Source organism: Mytilus californianus, unplaced genomic scaffold (genome assembly GCF_021869535.1).
Source record: "Mytilus californianus isolate M0D057914Y unplaced genomic scaffold, xbMytCali1.0.p SCAF_2, whole genome shotgun sequence".
Lineage (NCBI taxonomy): Eukaryota > Metazoa > Mollusca > Bivalvia > Mytilida > Mytilidae > Mytilus > Mytilus californianus.
Genome location: NW_026262668.1, coordinates 66,656,899 through 66,679,469, shown reverse-complemented (window position 1 = coordinate 66,679,469; position 22,571 = coordinate 66,656,899). Strand labels below are relative to the sequence as shown.

Here is a 22,571-nt window from a genome sequence, read left to right as displayed (position 1 = left end):
GACAATCATACACATACACATGGTGATAGGTATATCATGGTTACGTATAGCGTGTTCCCGTGACCAACAACAAAAGTAAAACACTATATGAAGTAAATTCTTGATGTTGTGTTTATTAGAAAGGGAACAGATAACTGAATTTGAAGACTTATAATTGTTATATTGAAACTATCTTTGCTGGTGGGCATTTTTACGACTTTTGAAAATCATTTTAGAGTACTTTCGGTACAAAATTGAACATTGACAAACAATCTATCAATTATACACAGAAAAAAAAGTTCACGAAAAACAAGCTTAAAGTTTGAGCGAGAATCTTTCTTAATTAAGATAGCTGAAAATTTCTTCTGAAAATGGTAACAGGAAAGAAAAAATATAACGCCATCTATCAAAAAATGTTTTAACAAAATCATCATAGATACTGGGGCTTAACATTTTGTACGCCAAACGAGCGTTTCGTCTAACGTGAAAGACTCATCAGTGACGCTCTAATCAAAACGGTTGAAAGGACCAAACAAGGTACGAAGTTGAAGAGCATTGAGAACTCGAAATTCCGAAAGGTTTTGCCAAATACAGCTAAGGCAATCTTTTCCTTGGGTAGAAAATCCTAAGTATTTCGAAAAAAATCAAAGTTTTGTAAGCAGTTAATTTATAATTACGACCATATCAACGATAATTCATGTCAACACAGAAGTGCTAAATACTGGGATAGTGATATCATCGGGGAGGAAACCTCCATCGTATAAATTCTGACATCGATCATTAAGATTGCAATTTTCATATGTTGTTCAAGAAATATTGTTTGTTATGATTTGCTTAAAAGAATGATGGTTTAAACCAGTATGTTTTATTCAATTTTGCAATTTAAAAATTCTACGTTTTTAACTGACCCATAGACGTGCGGCAGCAATCTTTTCCAGTGACGGGTGGTTCATATAAACGGCTTCCACTTTAAGATTGCATGTGTTAATATGATCAGGAACATGTCAAAAAAATAAATAATCTGAAATAATCTGGCATTAATACTGTGGACAGTATCTGTAAAGCAGTCACAGATAAATGTGTTTTTGTGCGAGAAACAGTGTTATCCAAACATTACATTTGACCCATAAGTATCGTATTTACCACTGTCGTCGCATTGACAATAATACCACATCTCCTTATTTCATATTGGCAAAAAAATTGTGTTCCCCATAAAACAGATTGTTTTTAAATGTTGGTTGACCTCTAAATGTATTTTGGTTGTATATGTCGTTGAATTGTTGTCTCATTGACCCATACCTCACATCACCTTTTATGATATTTAACAATTAATTCAAACTTTGGTAACCGTATTCAATCAGCTACAAGACACTATTATTTGCCTGATTTCAGTAAAACAAATAGCTGTCATTCAATATGCACGCGAAAAACTTATAAAAAGCAACAAAGCAATTTAATAGAGCATTGACTTTTGCTATATGATTTTCTAAAGAGAGGGTACATTGAATATCAGGAAGAGTTTTGGTATTTAACGAGACAAATACTTTCATAATATTGTGACGGTTCCGATTAATGCGTAGATAGAAATTGGTTCCGATTAATGCGTAGATAGAAATTGGTTCCGATTAATGCTTAGGACAAAATTAAAAAAACACTAAAAAATAAACAACACTTTCAACTGTAAGTTAACACTTTTTTTTTCTTTTTTCACTTTTTCTTTTCTTTATCAAATTTGCAGTGCTACTGTGTGTGAAAAGGGAGGACGCACATTAAAGAATGTTAGCTCAAACAACTTTGACACGTCATATTTAGCACTACCTATATATTTTTTACCAGGTATCGCTAGTTAGCAATTTATTCGAATTTTATATAATTGTTAGTTGTACATCTAACTCCATACACAGTTGACGACAATGAAACATGGCGGAGATTGAAGAAGAGAAGTTAGCAGAATTTACTGTAAGTGTTTATTAGTGTAAACATGTTTTTATATACTGTGAAACAGAAAATCACAGTATGTTCAGTTGTAGTCAAAGAACATTAAACGTGTACAAGATTGACAATTCCGAGATCAATTAATATCCATGACTTCTGTTAATACTGTAATCCTGATTTCATGACAAAGATCTCAAAACTAACGAACATACGTGGAATTCTGTTTAAAAAAAGATTTGCAAGTGCAGTTTTTTTTTCGGCATCAAAGTAGATAGATAGTCTGATAGCTCGTAAGATATTATCTGATTTCCATAATTTTTATACATGTGTTATATCATGATAAGAATTTATTGTTATATATTTATTTCAGTTATCAATATTTACAAGATATGTTCTTTTTTCAAAATAATCAAATTTGCAATTTTTAAACAAAGTATAATTGTTGACACTAAGTAAACGAACAATTCGAAAAATAGTGTTAATTACGGAAGCCGATAAGGGTCATTCGAAAAAAATAATTTATGTCGTAATTACGACATAGCATGTCGTAATAACGACATAACTATGTCGTAATTACGACATCACTATGTCGTAATAACGACATCGCTATGTCGTTATAACGACATCCTTATGTCGTTATAACGACATCGCTATATATATAAACAAAGAGTATGTATAATGATTGCCAAGAGACTAAATGACACAGAAATTAACTATAGGTCATCATAATGCCTTCGATAATGAGCAAAGCCCCCGCATAGTCGGCTATAAAAGGCCCCGAAATGACAAATGTTAAACAATTTAATTCAAACGAGAAAACTAACGGCTTTATTAATGTACAAAAAATGAACAAAAAACAAATATGTAACACAGCAACAAACGACAACCACTGAATTACAGGCTCCTGATCGCTATGTCATAATTACGACAACCTTAGCGTTGTTACTTTTTGAGGCGATAGCAAATTCAAAATGGTCGTCAGTGAGGGCAAAGTTTGTAGCGTAAACAAATTCATCTTTTTTTGGAGAATAATGAACACTAAATGCAATCAAGCTTAATTAAAGTTATTTACTTGCACATACTAGAACTTTATTTTATAATCAAGTCAAATGAGACCCAGTTGAACAGGGGAGCGATTCAGGCTCCTTGGAGCCTCTAGTTATGTTTGGCATGTACAGATTCGTGTAAAATATGACTGCATTTCCATTGCAGATTCTAAAGAAGATGAATTTTAAGCTTTTCCAAATAAAGACTATGTTAAACTTTGGACTCCTAATGCTCAGACCCATGGACCTATGTACCTTCATTTGTACACAATTGCATCTTAATGGCCTACTGATGCTTGATGCAAATTATAACTGCATTGCTACTGTTAGTTCTTAATGAGATTCTTACAGCGTCCTCCCCATTGAAGCCTGTATTAAACTTTGGACCCAAAGTTCTTTAAACCAATGTTCCCAATGACAACTATTCCTACAAACTTAGGGGGAGGGTTAGGATCCCGTTAACATGTTTAACCCCGCCACATTCTGTATGTATGTGCCTGTCCCAAGTCAGGAGCCTGTAATTCAGTTGTTGTTGCTTGTTGATGTGTTACATATTTGTTTTTCGTTTATTTTTTGTACATAAATTAGGCCGTTAGTTTTCTCGTTTGAACTGTTTTACATTTCTTATTTCGGAGTCTTTTATAGCTGACTATGTGGTATGGGCTTTGCTCATTGTTGAAGGCTGTACGGTGACCTATAGTTGTTAATTTCTGTGTCATTTGGTTTCTTGTGGCAATCATACCACATCTTCTTTTATATTTAGTCCTCATCATATAAGGATCATCCATTCTCTAAGATTGATCCAATATGGCCTGGTAGTTCTTAAAGAGAAGATTATTTTCAAAGCTTATTCCATTGGGGCCTATGCTAAACTTTGGACCCCTAATAATCGAGCCTAATGGATCCCCTGACCTTCACCTATCAACCAACAGCATGGACACTGTTACTAAATAAAGGCAACAGTAGTATACCGGTGTTCAAAGGTCATAAATCGATTGAGAGAAAACAAATCCGGGTTACAAACTAAAACCGAGGGAAACATATCAACTGTAAGAGGAAAATAAACGAACAACAGGAACACTAAAGTGAACAAAAATAAACCCTTAACATACATAGAACGAACTATTTGATAACAACTGTCATATTCCTGAATTGGCACAGGACATTTTAAGAACAAATGGTGGGTGAACTTGGTTTAATGGCTAGCCAAACCTCCCGCTTTATGACAATGTTAAAAATGTCGCTGAAATGATAACACTACGTGACAGAAATACAGATCAAACACACGCAAGAACATTCATCACAGAGAAACGCACAAACAAATAATATACTACAGTGTAGTAATAGTCGCAAAACATGTAAACTGCAGAACAACAACGAACATATTTCATCAACGACAAACACCACAGGATATAAAAAACAGTTACGCGCTTACGTTACTCACATGCAATCTCCAACTTTATGCAATTATTTCCACAATACTATACAAATAGACCACATAGCGAAATAACAGATTTTTGCCTCGCCTGCGATGGACGTCAAAAATAACAAAACAAAGGAATTGATTTTTCTGCGACGGCGGCTAAACTTTTATCAACATTTTGTGATTTTTGTAATCTTTAAAAGTAAAAGTTTAACGGTAACTACAGACGACGACGGACGACAAGCGATTGCAATAGCACACATAGTCCTGCGGGTACTAAACACATCTTCTTGATGTGATCTACATACATGCCAAATATAAATAGAGGCTCCAAGGAGCCTGAATCGTTCACCATTTCAATGGGTCCCATTAGACTTGATCATAAAATAAAGTTCTATTATGTGCAGACATATAGAGTAACTAACTTTAATATTAATTAAGCTTGATTAAATTCAGTGGTTATCATTCTCAAAAATGAATATGTTTACGATAGGGTTTTGATACAAACTTTGCCCTCACTGGTGGCCATTTTTAACTTCGGATCAGCTCAAAACGTAAAATCTCTTTTTAAGGAGCTTGATACTAGGTACACATTGCATATTTATACTAAGTTTAAACTCAGTCATTTCAGCGATCTTGAGAAGAAGATTTGAACATTGATTTTTTCAAAGTCCCTTGGCGGTCATGTGTTCTAACCAATGGGTAACTATGAAGCAACTTTAATAGGACGTATATCAAGTTTGATTCAATTCTGATAAGTGGTTCTTAAAATAAAGATGCAAATGTTGTTTCCCAAAGTGTGTCGATGCTCACAAAGTAGCAATTCTAAGGTTGTCGTTATAGATGATATAGCGATGTCGTAATTACGATATAGATGTCGTTATAACGACATCCTTATGTCGTTATTACGACATAGCGATGTCGTTATTTCCACATAATATGTCGTTATTACGACATACTATGTCGTAATTACGACATAATTTTTTTTTTCAATGACCCTTATCGGCTTCCGTAGTTAATTAACTTGGTAGGCGGAGCTAATAATTCTATAATCATACTGCATGGGTTGTTTTCATTCAAAATGAAAACATATGACCGAAACAGATGATTCGTCTTTCAGCCAATAAAATATCAGGATTTGTATGACTTGAACACCTACTGTAAATATATATTGAAGTGCATTCCAAATTCAACTTCAGATTTACATAGAGGACATTATCGGTTTCTAGATGTATTTTTCTATGTCTGTCCTTTTCAATCATTAAGTTAATATGACATATCATGAGTGATTGAGTCTATCAACAAAAATCCCAAAACGTTTGCTAGTTACCAAATTATACCAACGGTGTAAACCCGTGTGTTTAAGAACCTTGCCACTGTATATAAATAATTACAAAGAATGTAGAAAATACTTATGTGCAATTTTTACGAAATTGACATTTCTAAATATGTTATGTTATGCATGATTTTAATGATGAAATACTGTAATAATTAGTTACATGTATCGCAACCTTTTGTATTTCAATATTGTTTCAGCGAACACGTGGACTAAAGCTAATTTGGTTGACTAAGAACAAACAGCTGAAACAAGCAAATTCCTTATTGGAAGAAGAAGTAGACTTAAATTGTAAAGATGAGGTATTTAAACATTTCATAAGAACTTCAACCATTAATTTTGCAGTTTATCTGCTTTGTTGCATGTAGTTCGTGAAAAAGACTGAGTGTCAAAATCGTCTATCTAAAGGATAGTACAACACTCACAAATTAATCAGCGCTTTACGAAAAAACATCCGAAGATACCGAAAACGAACGCTGGAGCAAAACGAACATACAACATAAAGCGAGAGTTTACTTATATTAACATCACTACAGAATGTTGATCCAATTTCTCACATATTTTAAAAAAAAAATAATAATAAATGCAGTTGCATTTGGCATGCAAGACTATTGCCCTATGGAAGCTCACTTTCTGTGAGATATAGACAGCTGATGACAAAGAGAGATACAGTTACTTTTATTTTCTTTATTCTTTAGTTTCGTTTACAATTAATAAACATATTCCTTTTTAGCAAATCGCAATATTTGTGTACATTGTTTGTCCAAGCTTTACGTTTGGGTATCCTTATTTTCGTAACATAAAATAAACGATCAGAAATGTTGTCATCTTGAATAATTTTCAATTTTATTAACTCTAAAGCCTCATTTGAAAACAAAATATCTTTTTTTGTTTGTCCACAGATGTTTTCCGTTTTTTTCTCTCTCGATTGTATAACAACAACAGTGGCGGATCCACAACTTTCCATAAGGGGGGGCCCGCTGACTGACCTAAGGGGGGTCCCGCTCCAGTCATGCTTCAGTGATTCCCTATATAATCAACCAAATTTTTCCCACGAAAGGGGCGGGGCGGGCCCCCAGGGCCCCCCTCCTGGATCCGCCTATGAACAATCAAAATAATCACATTAACACAATTCGAATAATTTTTTTATTATGAATAAATAAAGTTTAAATTATCTAGTTTATATCTAGGCTGGTTGGAATGCAATACATTATGCTGCAGCAGGCGGATATACAGACTTGGTAAAAACATTGGTAAAGAAAGGAGTCCGTGTCAATAAGAAAGATCGTGTAAGATATTGTATATAACGGAAAGTTAATGAAAAACATCACGCTAAATATCGTTCTGAACATGCATGAAATATTTGCCACTGGGCGTTAAGCAACCAACAATCAATCAATCACACTAACTATTTTCTGTAATACTTATTACGCAGTGCAAAAATTTTAGATCGATAAAACATTCTATATGTGTTTACCATCGTTTGGGTAGGCACATTTTAATTTCGAGTTTTTGCTTCAACTGAATAAATGTTTGGAAGGCGAAGACCTATATTTAGCAGCGAAAACAATAAACAGAAACAATCACTATTGAAAACGAAAGGTATTAAATGACTTTTTTTCTTTCATAGCAAATTTAAGAAAGAATTACAAATTCCAATTGTAAAAAACTTGATTACTAACTTTGGATTTAATTCACACCTTTCAGAATGGAGAGACCCCACTGCATAAATGTTCTAGACGCGGACATATTCTATGTGCTGTTTCTCTTGTAACACTTGGTGCAAATATTTCAAAATATGACAAGGTTGGTAATGAATATTTAGATGAGTGTACCTTTTTCTCCAGTGCAAAAATAAATTCGTCCAATCAATTGAAACTTCTAATAAAACATTGCAAGATACCAAATTTAAAAATGTATTTTACATATCTTTTAAAAAATCAAAAAGTTGTTTCTGATCAAATTCTGATGAATGATTCATTATGACATATGAGTAAATCGAACACGCATAACAAATGTAATCGAACAAGTATAACACACATGCAATCGAACAAGTGTAGCAACAGTTTAATCGAACAAGTATAACAAAAATGTAATCGAACAAGTATAACAAAAATGTAATTCCTATAAGCAACGATATTAGAACAACCCAACATATTTATTTTAACTAAAATGGAATATTTCCTCTCATACAGCATGGCCAGACACCACTGGAAGTAGCCGTTAAATCTAGAAATGTTGAGATGGTCAAGCTATTCTGTTTGTTTGGTGCTGAACCGTCATTACAGGACTGGGTAAGGAAAAAGCTTGATCTATAGTCACCTGTTAATAAATACCTGCACTATTTGACTAAAAAATCTCCGCAACATCAGTTTAGAGTTTGCATAAGGCAGAATTTGACTACAAGCGATGTATGCGGATCTGGATAGGATTTACATAATAGAAAATAATGGGCCAATAAATCAGAATAAAAGGGGGAAAATAAAGAATAGATAATACTGCAATCTCATTAAAATCAACTGTTAGTTTTCGCTACCATACTCTCCACCCTAAGAGGGAGCGTAGCGTTTCACAACATCGGATTTTAATCAGACTGTATAATAATGGGGTGCTAAAATATAAAGAATTGAGAATTATGGGCAAAATAAATAAAGAATAGAGAAAAAGGGCTAAAAACTGAAAGAATAAAAAATGAGAGACCTCCATTTAGACCCTCATATATTATGACAATATCAATTGTAAAATAAAATTGAGAATGGAAATGGGGAATGTGTCAAAGAGACAACAACCCGACCACAGAGAAGACAACAGCCGAAGGCCACCAATGGGTCTTCGATGCAGCGAGAATCCCCAGCACCCGGAAAGCGTCCTTCAGCTGGCCTCTAAACAAATATGTATACTAGTTCAGTGATAATGGACGTCATACTAAACTCCAAATTATACACAAGAAACTAAAATTAAAAATGATACAAGACTAACAAAGGCTAGAGGCTCCTGACTTGGGACAGGCGCAAAAATGCGGCGGGGTTAAACATGTTTTTTGAGATCTCAACCCTCCCCCTATACCTCTAGCCAATGTAGAAAAACAAACGTACAACAGTACGCACAGTAAAACTCAGTTTAAGAGAAGTCCGAGTCCGATTTCAGAATAGGAAACAAAAGAAAATAAACAAAAATGACAATAATACATAAATAACAACAGACTACTAGCAGTTACTGACATGCCAGCTCCAGACCTCAATTAAACTGATTGAAAGATTATGTCTTCATCATATGAATATCAGTCACAATCCCTCCTGTTAGGGGTTTAGTATTATACCATCATAAAATATATGAGAAGAACATAACCCGTGTCATGCCAACAACTGGTTTTAGAATAAATATGTTTAATGTGCACACAAGGCATCTTTCGTTCTGATAAAAACAAGGTTTATGCTCGTCTATTTGAAAGAAATACATGTCTGGTGTAATTAACACTTGGTTAATCTGTTATACTATTCGTGTCTGAAATCTTTTTGGTCGATAAAGGAATTTGACAAACAATTAGTCTTTCATAATTTAAACGATTAATTTGAACTGGGATTTAATCCTAGAAAAAAAAAGATGTATTACAAAAATAAGAAGATGTTGTATGAATGACGATGAAACAATTATCCACAAAATACCAACAGGAAGAGGATGTAAACAACTACAGATTACCATATGGCCTTCTACAATGAACAAAAGTCAAACAGTAAATAAAGCTATAAAAAACACCGGCATACATAATGTGAAACAATTCATGATAGAAAATTATGAGCTGATTTATGCTTACCACAATATAAGAAAACACTGGCAACTATGACAGACAGCAAGACAAGAAAACCACTGGGTTACATAGTTCTGACTTGGGACAGGCACGTTCAGAATTTGATGAAATTCAATATGTTTGTGACCCCCATACCTGAGATAGTAATGTAACATCACAACAAAGAACAAAATGTAAAAAATCAGTTAGAAAGCATTTGACTCATCAGACTGGCAATAATCATAAAAACAAACAGAAAAAAACAACGATATACAAAAAACCGACCCAAGAGTACTCCAAATTACTGAAAGCTAGTTCAAAGCCCAATATCAACAAATAAACAATTAGTGTTGCTTTTCTTTGCTTACATGTCTCTTACCTTGTAGTCTTGGACAATGGAAGAACTTGACCAAAAAGAAAATCAGATATTAGAACTGCTTGTTAGCCAACATAGTCGAATGCCAGGTTATAAATATGGGTATGTTTATTATTAAATAAGATATTAACACAAATACCGCAAAACAAAAGATTTTGTTGGGATGACTTCATTTAACATTTGCGATACTAATTATTTGTTGCCCTATCTGATGATCTTTAGCGCCTGTGCGGTATAAAATAAAGGGACAGTTCTGTTTAAAAAAAAACATGCTTTTTGTTAAAACTAGCAACCAAAAGTGACTGCTCAAAACTAAAATTGTGACTATCTGTTCATTTGACTGTTTTTACCAATCAAATGGTACAAATTGTACTTCTCCCTTCACCACAGTTGATTTTTACTGGTTTGGTCAATTATTATAATCCGTCACTTGCAGTGAGGGACGAGCATTTGATTCATGTTGAACCCTCACTGTGACTTTGAGATGAAGAATAACAATACAAGCTTGGTAGATCATATTCTTCCAGTGTTCAGTGCATTTTTAGTTCCTGAAGCTAGTTACAAATATAGCCTTTTTTTTTTTAAATCTTATCAAAAGCTCTTCTTAGATCTACTTGCATTGATTGCTTGATTGATTGGTGTTAAACGCCACTTTAAGCACTAATGGTTATTTCGTGGCGGTCAGTTTTTATTGGTGGAGGAAGCCGGGAAGCCACCGACGGACATTAGTGTAGTAACTGTAAAATCACGAATTTATTAGGTTTCAAAGCTATAGTGCATCGTACATAGTGATGGGAATAAACATAGGCATTTTAACACTGATCAATTAGCAATATGAAAATCATTTGTTTCAGATCAATTTTACAGACAGTTTTATATGTTTCACCTAAAGATGGAATCAAACTTGACAATATTGGAGTGGAAGTACTGAAATGCGATACGTTTTCGCCGTTTTACTTTTATTGCAGTAAAATGCAGACAGAATATTCTGAAATTCGGAGTAAATTAACAGACGAACAAGAAACTTATGGCGACACATACGAACTCTGCATTTGGGATTGCTCAAGTCAAAATTTAAAACTGAAATTAACAGTGCCTGGTGTGACACAGTGTAGTGAAAAGTTGTTTGCCATTGCTCTTGAAGGAAAGCCTGTTTCTGTAACAAACGTTTATAGACATCTTGCTGAGGATAGTGACGTAGAAGATGACGTATGTACAGTCAGTGAATCTTTCAAATATCCCAAACGCTGCTTCATCATAAATGATGGTCTGGATTTGGGGGGGGGGGGGGGGGGGGGGGGGGGGGGAGGGAGTCCTTCATTTCTGTATTTTGAAGTTTTTTAGGTAGATGTAGAAGCAAATATATAGATAAGTGTTCAGAAAGTTTACAGTTCAAAAATGTTCGACAACTCAAGATATGTTACACATTCTTCATGGTCTTGTCAAGCTTATTTTCATATTTAAGGGGAAGTTTTCTATCATTATTTTCTTTCGTTTACTAGTAGTAAAAAAATGAGTTTTGATAGAAGAAAAAAATGAATCTCCTCCGGCCTTGGTGAATAGTTAAATTGTCTCATTTGCAATTATAGAATACAATGTATTTCCTATTTTTCATAATAAGATTAACAAACTTTGACCAATATATAGAAATAAGATGTGGTATGAGTACCAATCAGACAACTCTCCATCCAAGTCACAATGTGTAAAAAGTAAACAATTATAGGTCAAAGTACGGCCTTCAACACGGAGCTTTGGCTCACACCGAACAGCAAGCTATAAAGAGCCCCAAAATGACTATTGTAAAACAATTCAAACGGGGGGAAAAACCGGTCTAATCCATATAAAAAACGAGAAACGAGAAACACTTAAGAACCACATCAACAAACGACAACCACTGAAACAGATTTCTGACTTAGGACAGGTGCAAACAAATGCAGCGGGTTTAAACGTTTTAACAGGCGTCAACCTTCACCCTAACCTGAAATAGTAGTGTAACATTACAACATAGAAGTTAATATGTTCACCTCTTTGATATGGATATCAAGAATATATTGAAAAACAAATGTTTCAGTTCACAGAAGTACTAGTCAGTGTTCCATTAGAAGAAAGGAAGCTGTCCAGATTTTCTATTGTAAAGCACTCTACACCAGAAATATTCGCTATATCAAATGAACAAGCAACAACGATTATTCCACAGATGGAACCTGACGCAGAAATCGATATACCGCAAGGGACTTTTGAGCAACCTAGTGAAATGGCAGTAAATGTAAGCATTGAAACAATAACTAGAAGAACCTATAGTCATAAATCAATTAAATTTACGATTTGAATCTGAATAAGGTATACTTTTAACTCGAAACTTCTCCAGGCAATCACATGAAAGAACGACATAATTCATCAAAAGATTGTAAGTCTAAGAATTGTACAAGTTGGTGGTTAGTAATGCATGCAAAATTATCAAACCGCGTGTGTACTTACATGAGCAACACGACGGATGCCACATGTGGAGCGGGACCTGCTTACACCTTTCGGAGCACCTGAGATCAACCCATGCAGTTTTTGGTGGGGTTCGTGTTGCTCAGTCTTTAGTTTTCTATGTTGTGTTTTGTATACTGTTGTTTATCTTTTGGTCTTTTTCTTGCCGACATAAGTAACGAAGTAGTCTATCCTTTCATTGAATGAACATATAAAATCGTGTAATGTTGATATAAAAAAAGCTTGAATTTGTGATGACTTTACTCTAGTGATTACTTGAGATGAAATATCATATTCCGTGAGAATTTTTGCCAAAAGTTTCATTTGGTCTAGGAATACATTATTTATAATTATATAACTTTACCGAGAAATGAATTACGACAAGTTATACAGGTGCCAATATGTGTCGAGGCCTGGCTGCAGAGTATACACCATGTTTGAACATATTTTTGTCATTTTTTTCTTAGATTGTAGAAACTAAAGAAATCAATAAAGAAGAAGACAATGGCACAGCTATATTACTGACTAACGTCTTAGAACTGACAGTAAACAATGGACAACAACCAAAGGAACCAATACGTGTAGTCAAACCAATACATGATATGGAGGCCGTGTCAGACGATATCGTCGTGTTGACCTCAACAACTGACCAACCAGAGGACTCAGAATTAGACTGGGAAATTAGAGATGCAACGATTAATCCAGACGGAAAGTCAGCATTCTTTTATGTCAACCATTTCTCATTGTAAGTGAACTTGACTTGATGTTTTTGTTGTAGTTGTTGATGTTCTTGCTTATGATTGCAATCATATTTCTAGATTTACAAACGTTGCCGCCACCAGATTACAGTCAGTCTGACCGAAAAAATAAATTGGCCTGTTCTACTATCGTAGTTTTCTATTCGTGATAAAAATTAATCACCTGGAAATAAAATAAAGAATAATTGTTTGGCAACAAAATATATGAAGCTACAACAAGAATGTGTCCATAGTACACGGATGCCCCACTCGCACTATCATTTTCTATGTTCAATTGACCGTGAAATTGGGGTAAAAACTCTAATTTGGCATTAAAATTAGAAAGGTCATATCATAGGGAAAATGTGTACTAAGTTTCAAGTTGATTGGACTTCAACTTCATCAAAAACTACCTTGACCAAAAACTTTAACCTGAAGCGGGACAGACGGACGAACGGACGGACGGACGGACGAACGAACGGATGCACAGACCGAAAAACATAATGCCCCTCTTCTATCGTAGGTGGGCATAAAAAGCAATTTCTAATGGGACAAAAATGTGTCATTCTTAATTTGTTGTACACATGTATATTGATGATAAAAACATGCCTATCAGAGATACGCTCTTTTCATAGTTACTCAGTATCAAGAAAGAAAAAGGTAGATACAGATTTGTTGGAAGTGGTTAGCGCCATAGAACGCTCTATTTACAGAAAGAAACGGGTTGTATTTTTCCTGCTGACTAAATGGATAAACAGTAAGTCATCTGAACTCGTCCTGGAATGCGCTGGAATGAGACAGTTAGATCAAAGAATCGAAAACTGGACAGGCAATGGATATGATTGTTCTACATTACAGAAAAGTGACGTTTACCATGCACAAATCGGCCAGAGTTTCAATGTAAGATTTTCTAGTCTTCAATAGAAACACAATTGTATTTACTTACATTACTACATGATTAATCATAATTATAATGATCATACATAATTTCTTATGAAGTATGTCCGATTTAGGGACAGATCCAGGATATTATAAAAGGGGGTTGTAATTCCAGGATAGAGAATATATACTGAAATTTTTTTTGACGATTTTATGCTGAAAAAATCTTATAAATCATGAGACTTTTGTTGATGATTAAAAGGGGTACGTAAGCCCTGCGCCAACTTAACCCGCCACTGAGGTTTATCATCTATTCTTAAGTATAAACATTTACTTTGTATATGGATATAGAATAAGGAGCATGGTATGCTTGCTAATAAGACAACTATCATACAGAACAGAACTTGTATTTTTACATAACTTTTGGAAAAAAACATGTTATTTACTATAACAAATTTGAAACCCGAAATATTGGCTTTTACCGATGCACTTACCACATTTTTGAAAACTTACTATCATATATACTTACTTTCTGTGTGTATGAATTAGTTCGAGAAATTAAGATGATTTTGAACTTTACTCAAATAGAAGACTTTCCTAGCTGAATCTTTGCCTTTTTCTATATATGTATATAGCTCAAACTAAATGGAAACTTGACAGACATGGCAGACGAGGACACAAAGTGTATAACACTGCAAAGTAATAGAAATAATTCCCGCGTTTTCAACATCGGAGTTAACGAAAGTTGCGAACAACCAGAGGGAGAACTGGAAATATTTCAAGAAAAAGAAGCGGATGAAGTGCCAAAAGAAGTACCAGCTGTACATTCTAAGTCAATCTGGTGCACGTCGGCGACTGTACCCAAACCACATGTTGCAAACGTTGTTGTAGAAAGTATTTTGAAAATGAATATCAAAATTCCAGAAAAACCAGGTAATTCATTTGATGCTTTATCAATACCAAGCATTTTTTCATAAAAAAGTTTCTTATATGACACTACCCTTTCAGTTTTTTAATCTTTTCAAAGCGCTTATGAAATATAATTTGACTCTAATGTTAATAAACGGTGTTCATCTATCTTGATGTATATATGCAGTAGCGTTTTTCTCTGAGGATTATGGGCAATGGTATACTACGTATACCTTTTATCTAACTATACAGTGCTAAAGGGTTTAGCTTTAGTCAAATTAAGTTATATGTGTCATTGTAAAGGTCTTATCAATTTTTTTTTGACTCCGAACATATACTAATGAGTCAACACAACGGTGTCCTCAAAATTTACATTTTTTGTCAAAACAGAGAAGTTCAGAACAGCGACATTTGCCTGATGCAGCACCATGTATACTTTTTTTTTAAATTATCACACAACATTATACTCTGTCATTCAGTCCTGTTAAGCATTAGTATGGTGATTTATTTTATATTTGTTTAACTATCTTGATACCAAAAACCATCAAAACGAAAATGCATTAACGTTTTTTTCTAATTGACTGAATTTTTGACCGGATTTCCAAAGGAACATATCGGTTATTAATTTGGTGATGTACGGCGGGCGGCAGTGTCCGTGCAATAACTTGAAACGCTTTGACGAAATTTTTTCAAATTTAGATATGTTCTTTCTTGAGACTAAATGAAGGTCAAGTTAGACTTTCACGAATTTAACTTTTATTGTTATTGAGTTGTAGACATTAAAGTAGCAGAAAGTGAGACTTGTGCAATAACTTGAAAAGGCTTAGATGAAAATCATGTGATACTTTGAGTGTTGTATGATTGTCACGATTGTAGCTTTTATCAATTTTGAGTAAAAGACGTTTAGGAGTGAAACATGTGAGTTTGACTGTTGTTGTCAAATTATATCCTTTGATGTGGCGTATATCTTCCGACCCACCCCTGCTGAACAAATGCGTGTGTACTTATATCCAATATTATGTCACTTATGATAAATAGGATGTCAAGATTGATTTTGGCCTTTCCATTTCTGAACCTTATAAACATTCATTTATATTTGTTTTACTTGATACTGTTTGGGGGTCCAGGTGTGCAGATATCATTTTCATGCAGGAAATCTGCCAATCTCTTGGTTTTTTTTTTATGTAATTGGTAATAGGATTGAAGAACAATCAATTGAGGTCCATTGACAAGATTGCTAAGTCATACTTGACTAAACTGAAAGTACACAAAGAAAGCCTATTTAGCCTTACTGTACTATGCTATTACATGAAACATTGTCAACATTCTCTAGTTTTCTAATGATTATGAAACCGGATACTTTTTCCCCTTGTTAGGGTACATTGTTACTTATATCTAACCTCATCAAAACTAAACACGAATTTATTTTTGTTAAAAATGCCAGTTTTGACATCGTAGTGACGTCATGTAATATCATGCCTTGATGCTACTTGACATTTCAGTATCATTGTATTCATTCGGATATATACACTTTTAGAAATTGAATCGATTGAATTTGTTAGAAATTTAAAGGGGCAAAGAACGACTTTGTAATACCTTTTATTTATCTATTTTTTTATTTTATTACAGTAATCGTAGAAGAAAAGCCTGAGGTACATTCAGGTATGTATGAATGGTAACATTTTTTTCAATATATGACTCATTATGGGCAAATTCACCATACAACCGAACGATTAGCTCATACAACATTATGAAATTGGTAATAATAATTTTAAAAAAGAAAAGAAAGTAAAACAAACTGCTTAAACAGCAGATATCTGGAATATCCCATGAGTTCATAATAGAACCATTTACCATAATTTCCAATGTTTGTTGACGGTTACAAGAAGTAATGTGCGATATATGGTTTCTTATATACAGATATCAATTTTCGGCCCAAATTAAAGAAGGTCAAGGAAGTTAAACGTTTCTCAGCGTGAAAAGAAAGGATCGCATGCTGTGAGAGGTTCTATATTTAAATAATTTGAAAACGGGAATTTACAGTCCGATTTTTCATGTAGCAAAGTATATTATATTACGAATGACATGCATAACATGTCATAATTGCCGGAATTACAAATTCAGTGGGAAGTTCCATTTGTTGATGACACAATCCAGAAAAAGAGGACACGATTATAATGGTTGGCTTTATACAGTCACTGAAAGAAAAAAAGTGTTGCTTGGGATGGAAAGGCTTTGCAAAACATCGCATTCTACCCGTTTCTAAGCTTTGCACATGAAAATTATATATTTTTTGATAATGTATTCAATATATATGTGTTTGACTGTTGCGTCAGTCAATATGGTATTGAAATGAAAACTGGTCTTTTCAGATGATGACGACGATGACGATCTACAGACAGTTGAAAACATGGGAATGCAAGAAAATGAACCGATAACAAATGGTTTGTCTCTTAATCATAAACTAATAACACTCTTAATATTTTTTTTACAGAAAAGTAAATATTATGCATTAAGATTATTGTATAACATATTGTGTTTTCATGATTTGTCACTTCTTATTTGGGACATCATGAGGAGCGGATCCTGGATTTGAGGTTAAAGGAGAGCATTGATCCCAGTAACTTTGCCAAGCGGGAAATTAGTAAAATGCCTTTGTTATGCCGAAAGTGATATTTTCTATGATTTTTAGTGGGACATGAATCCGCCTTTAATCATTGTATGATTTTTTTCTTTTGCATTGCAGACATGTCACTGAAGAAAATAGTAAATCTGACAAAGACTATCTATAAAGGTGGCAAAGCAATGAATGTTCTTGTTATAAAAACAAAGAAAAAGGGATACGTAAGATAAAAGGTAAAAAAAGAGGATGGTGAAAATGTAATTAGAATTAATATATATTAACAACAATCCAACGACAAAAAGAACCAAAACCAGGGATCAGTAGTTGAATCCTAGACAAATATATCTAATAAGCAATTTAACGTCACAAGTTCATACTACAACTGTAGACATGCGTCTTTACAATATGTCAGTTTCCATTTTTATATCAATGCAGTTTCCATTTTCATATCAATGCAATCATATTATTTGGCTTCCGGATGTAACAGAGTAGAATATATATTCTGTGTCGCAATGACTGCAATTAAGCTTTACATATTGGTTAATTTTTTGAAATAACAAATGGCAATCAATAATATAACTTGGCGTACAGATGCATTTATGGGAGTATATATAACGTCCTTGAAAAGAAGTCATCCCATTTTCATATATCTGTCTCTTTGAAAGTGAAGCCCACTTTCACTTTAATATTTTTTTTGTACTTACTGCTGTCTAATCAGCCACTGAAGAACGATTCTTATAAAAAATAAGGAGATGTGGTATGATCGCAATGAAACAACTATCCACCAGAGATCAATAATGGATCTAAGCAATTATAGGTCATCGTACGGCTTTAACAATGAGAAAACCTCACATCGTGTAGTCGGCTATAAAAGGCCCCGACATTCTTAGTTTGTTAGTATTCCTTTGTACAAGCTTGCAAGAACTTTCTAAAATCAGCTTTCTAAATTAGAGGTCAAATTAAATATGTATTTACCGTAATGATATCAGTTTATTTTCAGGATATTACCTGGTACTTAACAACGAGACTGAGAAAGTTAAGGAGACTTTTTCATTTGGAATCTTCATCATCATCGTATTTGTTGCGTCGTTACATTTTAATAAGTTTTTGTGGATGGTTTTTTTTTCCTCGTAAAAGTATATTTTAATATCTTTATGGACATCGTCTGTATCTGTGCTTGCATGTAAACTGATGATTTTGATTGACCCGAACATACTTACTTCTGAACTTTTTCAACTCTGAGGAATTTAAAACATAACATCGGTTTGGTTAACCTTTAAACCACATTTTGTACAGTGCTTGGTGGATAGTTGTCTCATTGGCAATCATATCATATCTCCTTATTTTATATTATAGTTAATGTATACCAAACTTCCAGCTCAAAGTATACTGCAACAGTAGCATTACACGATAAGAGGACGACCATTTAACTTTAAGGGGGTTATTGATTATTTTTCAATATGACATTTTGTTCCTACCAAGAAGCAATAATTTTTTATTTATTTGTCGCCCAAACATTGATTTTTTGTTAATGAACTCTCAATTAGAATAGAATATTTTTATAAGAAATAACCATAACCAAACCCCCTCAGATACAAATGGTCGTTCCCTAACCATATGTTGCTACTGAATCCCTGTTATTCTATTATTTGAGAAATAGTGCGTTGGATGACAGTTAAATGGTAGTTTATCCAGTGAATTGGGATATACCATGACATTAATTTACTATATATCAGTGGAAGATATGAGCAGAGACAGTTTTAGAGGGGTCCACCCCCTCTTGGAGCTACATGTATGGATAATGAAAAGACTTTTTACAAGTGGCTCTCTCTCCCTTTTTCAAAATTCTAGATCCGCAATTGATGAGTTCTGTTGGACTAAATATTCAGGTGTTAAAAGAAAATCAATTCAAAAGACACATTCTGATGAAGTCCTTTCAATCGATTTTGAAATTTAATTTAAATATAAAAGCTTCATGTTTTAATATAGCAAAACACACACACAAATAAAAGACTTCTGGAAGTTTACATATACTATAGCCCTGAATGAAATTAAATGTCCAGCTATAATTTGACCACCAAAGTAGCCAAGACCAACACTCGACATCAACACCAAAATCATTTCTAACCCCCTCCCCAACAAAATAACTACAAACATAAAACAAAGAAAAACAAAAAAAAAACAATAAACAAACCAACACAAACAAAGAAACAACCTCTTGAAGTGATTTTTTGTTTCTGTACTTGCTTATCTTTCATATTCCAAACTTTTGGTGCCGAAACTAGGTGGCCATAGTACACATGTATGATATGGTGAAGATTAACCTAGAGCAGTGCTTTGAGTACAGGTTATTTGCTATATAAGAGCAACAGTCAGGAGTAAAAGATCTATAATTAATGAACATTTAGTGAGCAAGCTCACATACCCTACATTATGATTTTAGACCGTAAGATTGTCATACACAAAGTTGTTTTATACTACTTGCAACTATTAACTTGATCTTAGACCAAGTAAGTTATCTTTCTCCTTCCATTATGTGTAACCACATATCTAGATAAAAAATAATCATAAGTTACCAAAGGGAGAATCAAAACTCACAAGTCGAAGAGAGACTGACAAAATCATGTGAAAAAACGAAAAACGGCTAAAATACTAAAAATTACATAAAAACTAAGGATGGAGCAACACGAACACCGGACAAGGTGCTCCGGAAGGGTAAGCACATTATGCTCCACATACGGTACCCGTCGTGTTGCTAATGGTAAGTATAAATTCGGTGTTAAATTTCTCATTTATTTATGGCACAATCGAGGAAGGAGGACGAAATAATGGCTATGAATTTAAATAATCCATTGTCGTCTGTGACACAGATATTCCATATCGATCAACCAACTTATGATTGATACAAGAAACAACGGTGTATGATTATGTTCTTCAAAGTGGTTGAGTGATTGGTGCCGACTATTCAACCAACTGACTACCTTACACCAAAGAGAATTAACGACAAGTTAAAGAAAAAGACTTTAGTGATTTCCAACACTCAAATATTTCGAAAAGACATGAAACCTTAAACATCAGATTATTTAAATAAATAGATCACAAGACAGACATCCGAAAGAACTTTTAGTTTCCCAAACAATAATGCAGCGGGACCACCTGGAAGATAACATCGCATGCTTAAAGACAATTGAGGGTTTCATGGTTGCCCTCCAACAGTTGGACTAACCAACTTGCTCTCCCTCCAGTGCACATAGATTCACGATCAAATCCTGCAGGCGCCCTTAAAACTTTCGATTGATTTTCTTTTAGAAACACGTCCTCCAAAATTAACAGATATGATGTCTTTTAGAAAACAAAGCACCTTGATAATATAAAAATAAGAAGATTGATTGATTGGATGGTGTTAAATACCACTTTCAGCACTATTGAGCTATTTCGTGGCGGTCAGTTTTAATTTTCGGAGAAAGCCGGGTAGGAAATCTGATAATTCTAGTCAATTAAGATTGGAGTCGAGTGCACCTTCCACGTGCGAGATTCGAACTTACAACTTCAGTGTTGACAGGCTAGTGATACAGTAGTCCGAGATTGCTCTGACGTCCAACGGCTGTTTTGCCAGACTAGCTGGGTCCCACGGCTACAGCTTGTCTGGCAAAACAGCCGTTGGACGTCAGAGCAATCTCGGACTAGATCTAAGTTTACTCATAATATTAGTTTCAGAGAATTCTTTTTTGAATATGAGTGGTGTTTTTTTTAACAAAGTATGATTTATCCCTTCCTTAAACAAGTTCTTTGTATCTACGTTGGCCATTCTTTTTTATGAAACAAAGTTTGACTTAATCTTTCAATTTTTAGAATGAAAAATCCTAGTGTAAATGGTAGAGAATATAAATGTTTTATACTATTGTATCCTGATTCTGAAGCAAGGTTGCTATCCCATATGTACTATTTGATTTAGAATGTTGTATCAAATTTTCAGCACAAATATCGGTTTCTTTAAGTAACTATGACGTTGACCTTGGAAAATGACCCCAAAATGAATAGGGATCTTTCTCCCATTATATATATATGTACTAGGTAAGATTGCAGTCCTACTTGCAGTATTTGATTTAGCATCCACAATCAACTTGTCTGCACAATTTTTGGTCTATTTTTATAACTTTGACCATGACCTTTAGGACATTTAATCCATTTTTTGTTGAATGGTTTGGTTGAAGTAAACTAAAAAAACTAAATTTGCACATAAGGGTAGGTTATATCGTAGAATAATATTTTAAAATGTCAATGGAAAAAATACATACAAATTAAATATTGCATTCTACTTTATTTTAATATGGAATGAGATTCTTGCACACAACAATTTAAATAACTTTCCAAAAAATCAGTATCACATTGTAATTGCAAACAAGCATTCTGTAAGTATTGCCTGGCAATACATAGTCCCCTACCGGTTCAAATTCATTGTACTGGAACAAAATGCTAACTTGATCTATTACTTGTCATGGTGTAAAATATATACGGTAACAAATATCAAGTTAATATCTTCAAGCATGACGAAAAAAAATGTGGAAAATTGATTATTTGAGTGAATTTTTTTAGTCCAAGGACCATAACTCTGCACAAAATCATCAGACCGGAACAAAATTCGAACTTGATCTGTAACTTGCCATGATAAAACTATATACCAAAATCAATATCTTCAAGCATGACAAAAAAAAGTGCAGAAAACTATTATTTGAGTGAATTTTCTAAGTTCAAGGACCATAACTCTGCACAAAATCGTCAGACTGGAACGAAATTCGAACTTGATCTGTAACTTGTCATGATAAAACAATACACCAAATATCAAATCAATATCTTCAAGCACAAGAAGAAAAGTGTGGAAAACTGATTTGCCAGACTGACGGATGGAGTGCAAACCTTAAGTCCCCTTCGACTTTGTCGGTAGGGGACTAATAAAATGCTTCGCTGGATGCAGCTTGATACGACCACAGAGATTGAACCCTGAACAGATGGGGCAAGTATGGACACTACATTCAAGATTGATACAGCTCTGAATTTGGATTGTG

General features: G+C 34.0%; 1 protein-coding gene across 4 annotated transcripts; it reads left to right on the top strand.

Annotated features, from left to right (window-relative positions):
• The first annotated feature begins 1,568 nt into the window (after nucleotides 1–1,568).
• LOC127728056 (uncharacterized) lies at nucleotides 1,569–20,175 on the top strand. 4 transcript variants are annotated; one of them, XM_052235242.1, is made up of 16 exons: nucleotides 1,569–1,659; nucleotides 1,860–1,938; nucleotides 5,920–6,021; nucleotides 6,910–7,008; nucleotides 7,427–7,525; nucleotides 7,915–8,013; nucleotides 9,893–9,984; nucleotides 10,737–11,091; nucleotides 11,954–12,148; nucleotides 12,825–13,102; nucleotides 13,730–13,994; nucleotides 14,609–14,906; nucleotides 16,512–16,544; nucleotides 17,255–17,326; nucleotides 17,629–17,738; nucleotides 18,506–20,175. In XM_052235242.1, exons 2-15 carry the CDS (start codon nucleotides 1,900–1,902, stop codon nucleotides 17,733–17,735), a joined length of 2,133 nt encoding a protein of 710 aa, XP_052091202.1. In that variant the 5' UTR covers nucleotides 1,569–1,659; nucleotides 1,860–1,899; the 3' UTR covers nucleotides 17,736–17,738; nucleotides 18,506–20,175. The 4 variants fall into 4 exon arrangements, with proteins under 4 accessions (XP_052091202.1, XP_052091203.1, XP_052091200.1 ...); XM_052235243.1 differs by having other exon boundaries at nucleotides 1,575–1,659; nucleotides 1,816–1,938; nucleotides 13,808–13,994; XM_052235240.1 differs by having other exon boundaries at nucleotides 1,575–1,659; nucleotides 1,816–1,938.
• The last annotated feature ends 2,396 nt before the right edge of the window (nucleotides 20,176–22,571 follow it).

What these genes read in the sequence shown, in the direction of transcription:
- LOC127728056 (XM_052235242.1), top strand. Translation starts at nt 1,900, where the DNA reads ATGGCGGAGATTGAAGAAGAGAAGTTAGCAGAATTTACT. An exon ending in ACTTAAATTGTAAAGATGAG is followed by an intron (nt 6,022 to 6,909) that starts GTATTTAAACAT and finishes GTTTATATCTAG; the next exon opens with GCTGGTTGGAATGCAATACA. An exon ending in AAAGCCTGAGGTACATTCAG is followed by an intron (nt 16,545 to 17,254) that starts GTATGTATGAAT and finishes TGGTCTTTTCAG; the next exon opens with ATGATGACGACGATGACGAT.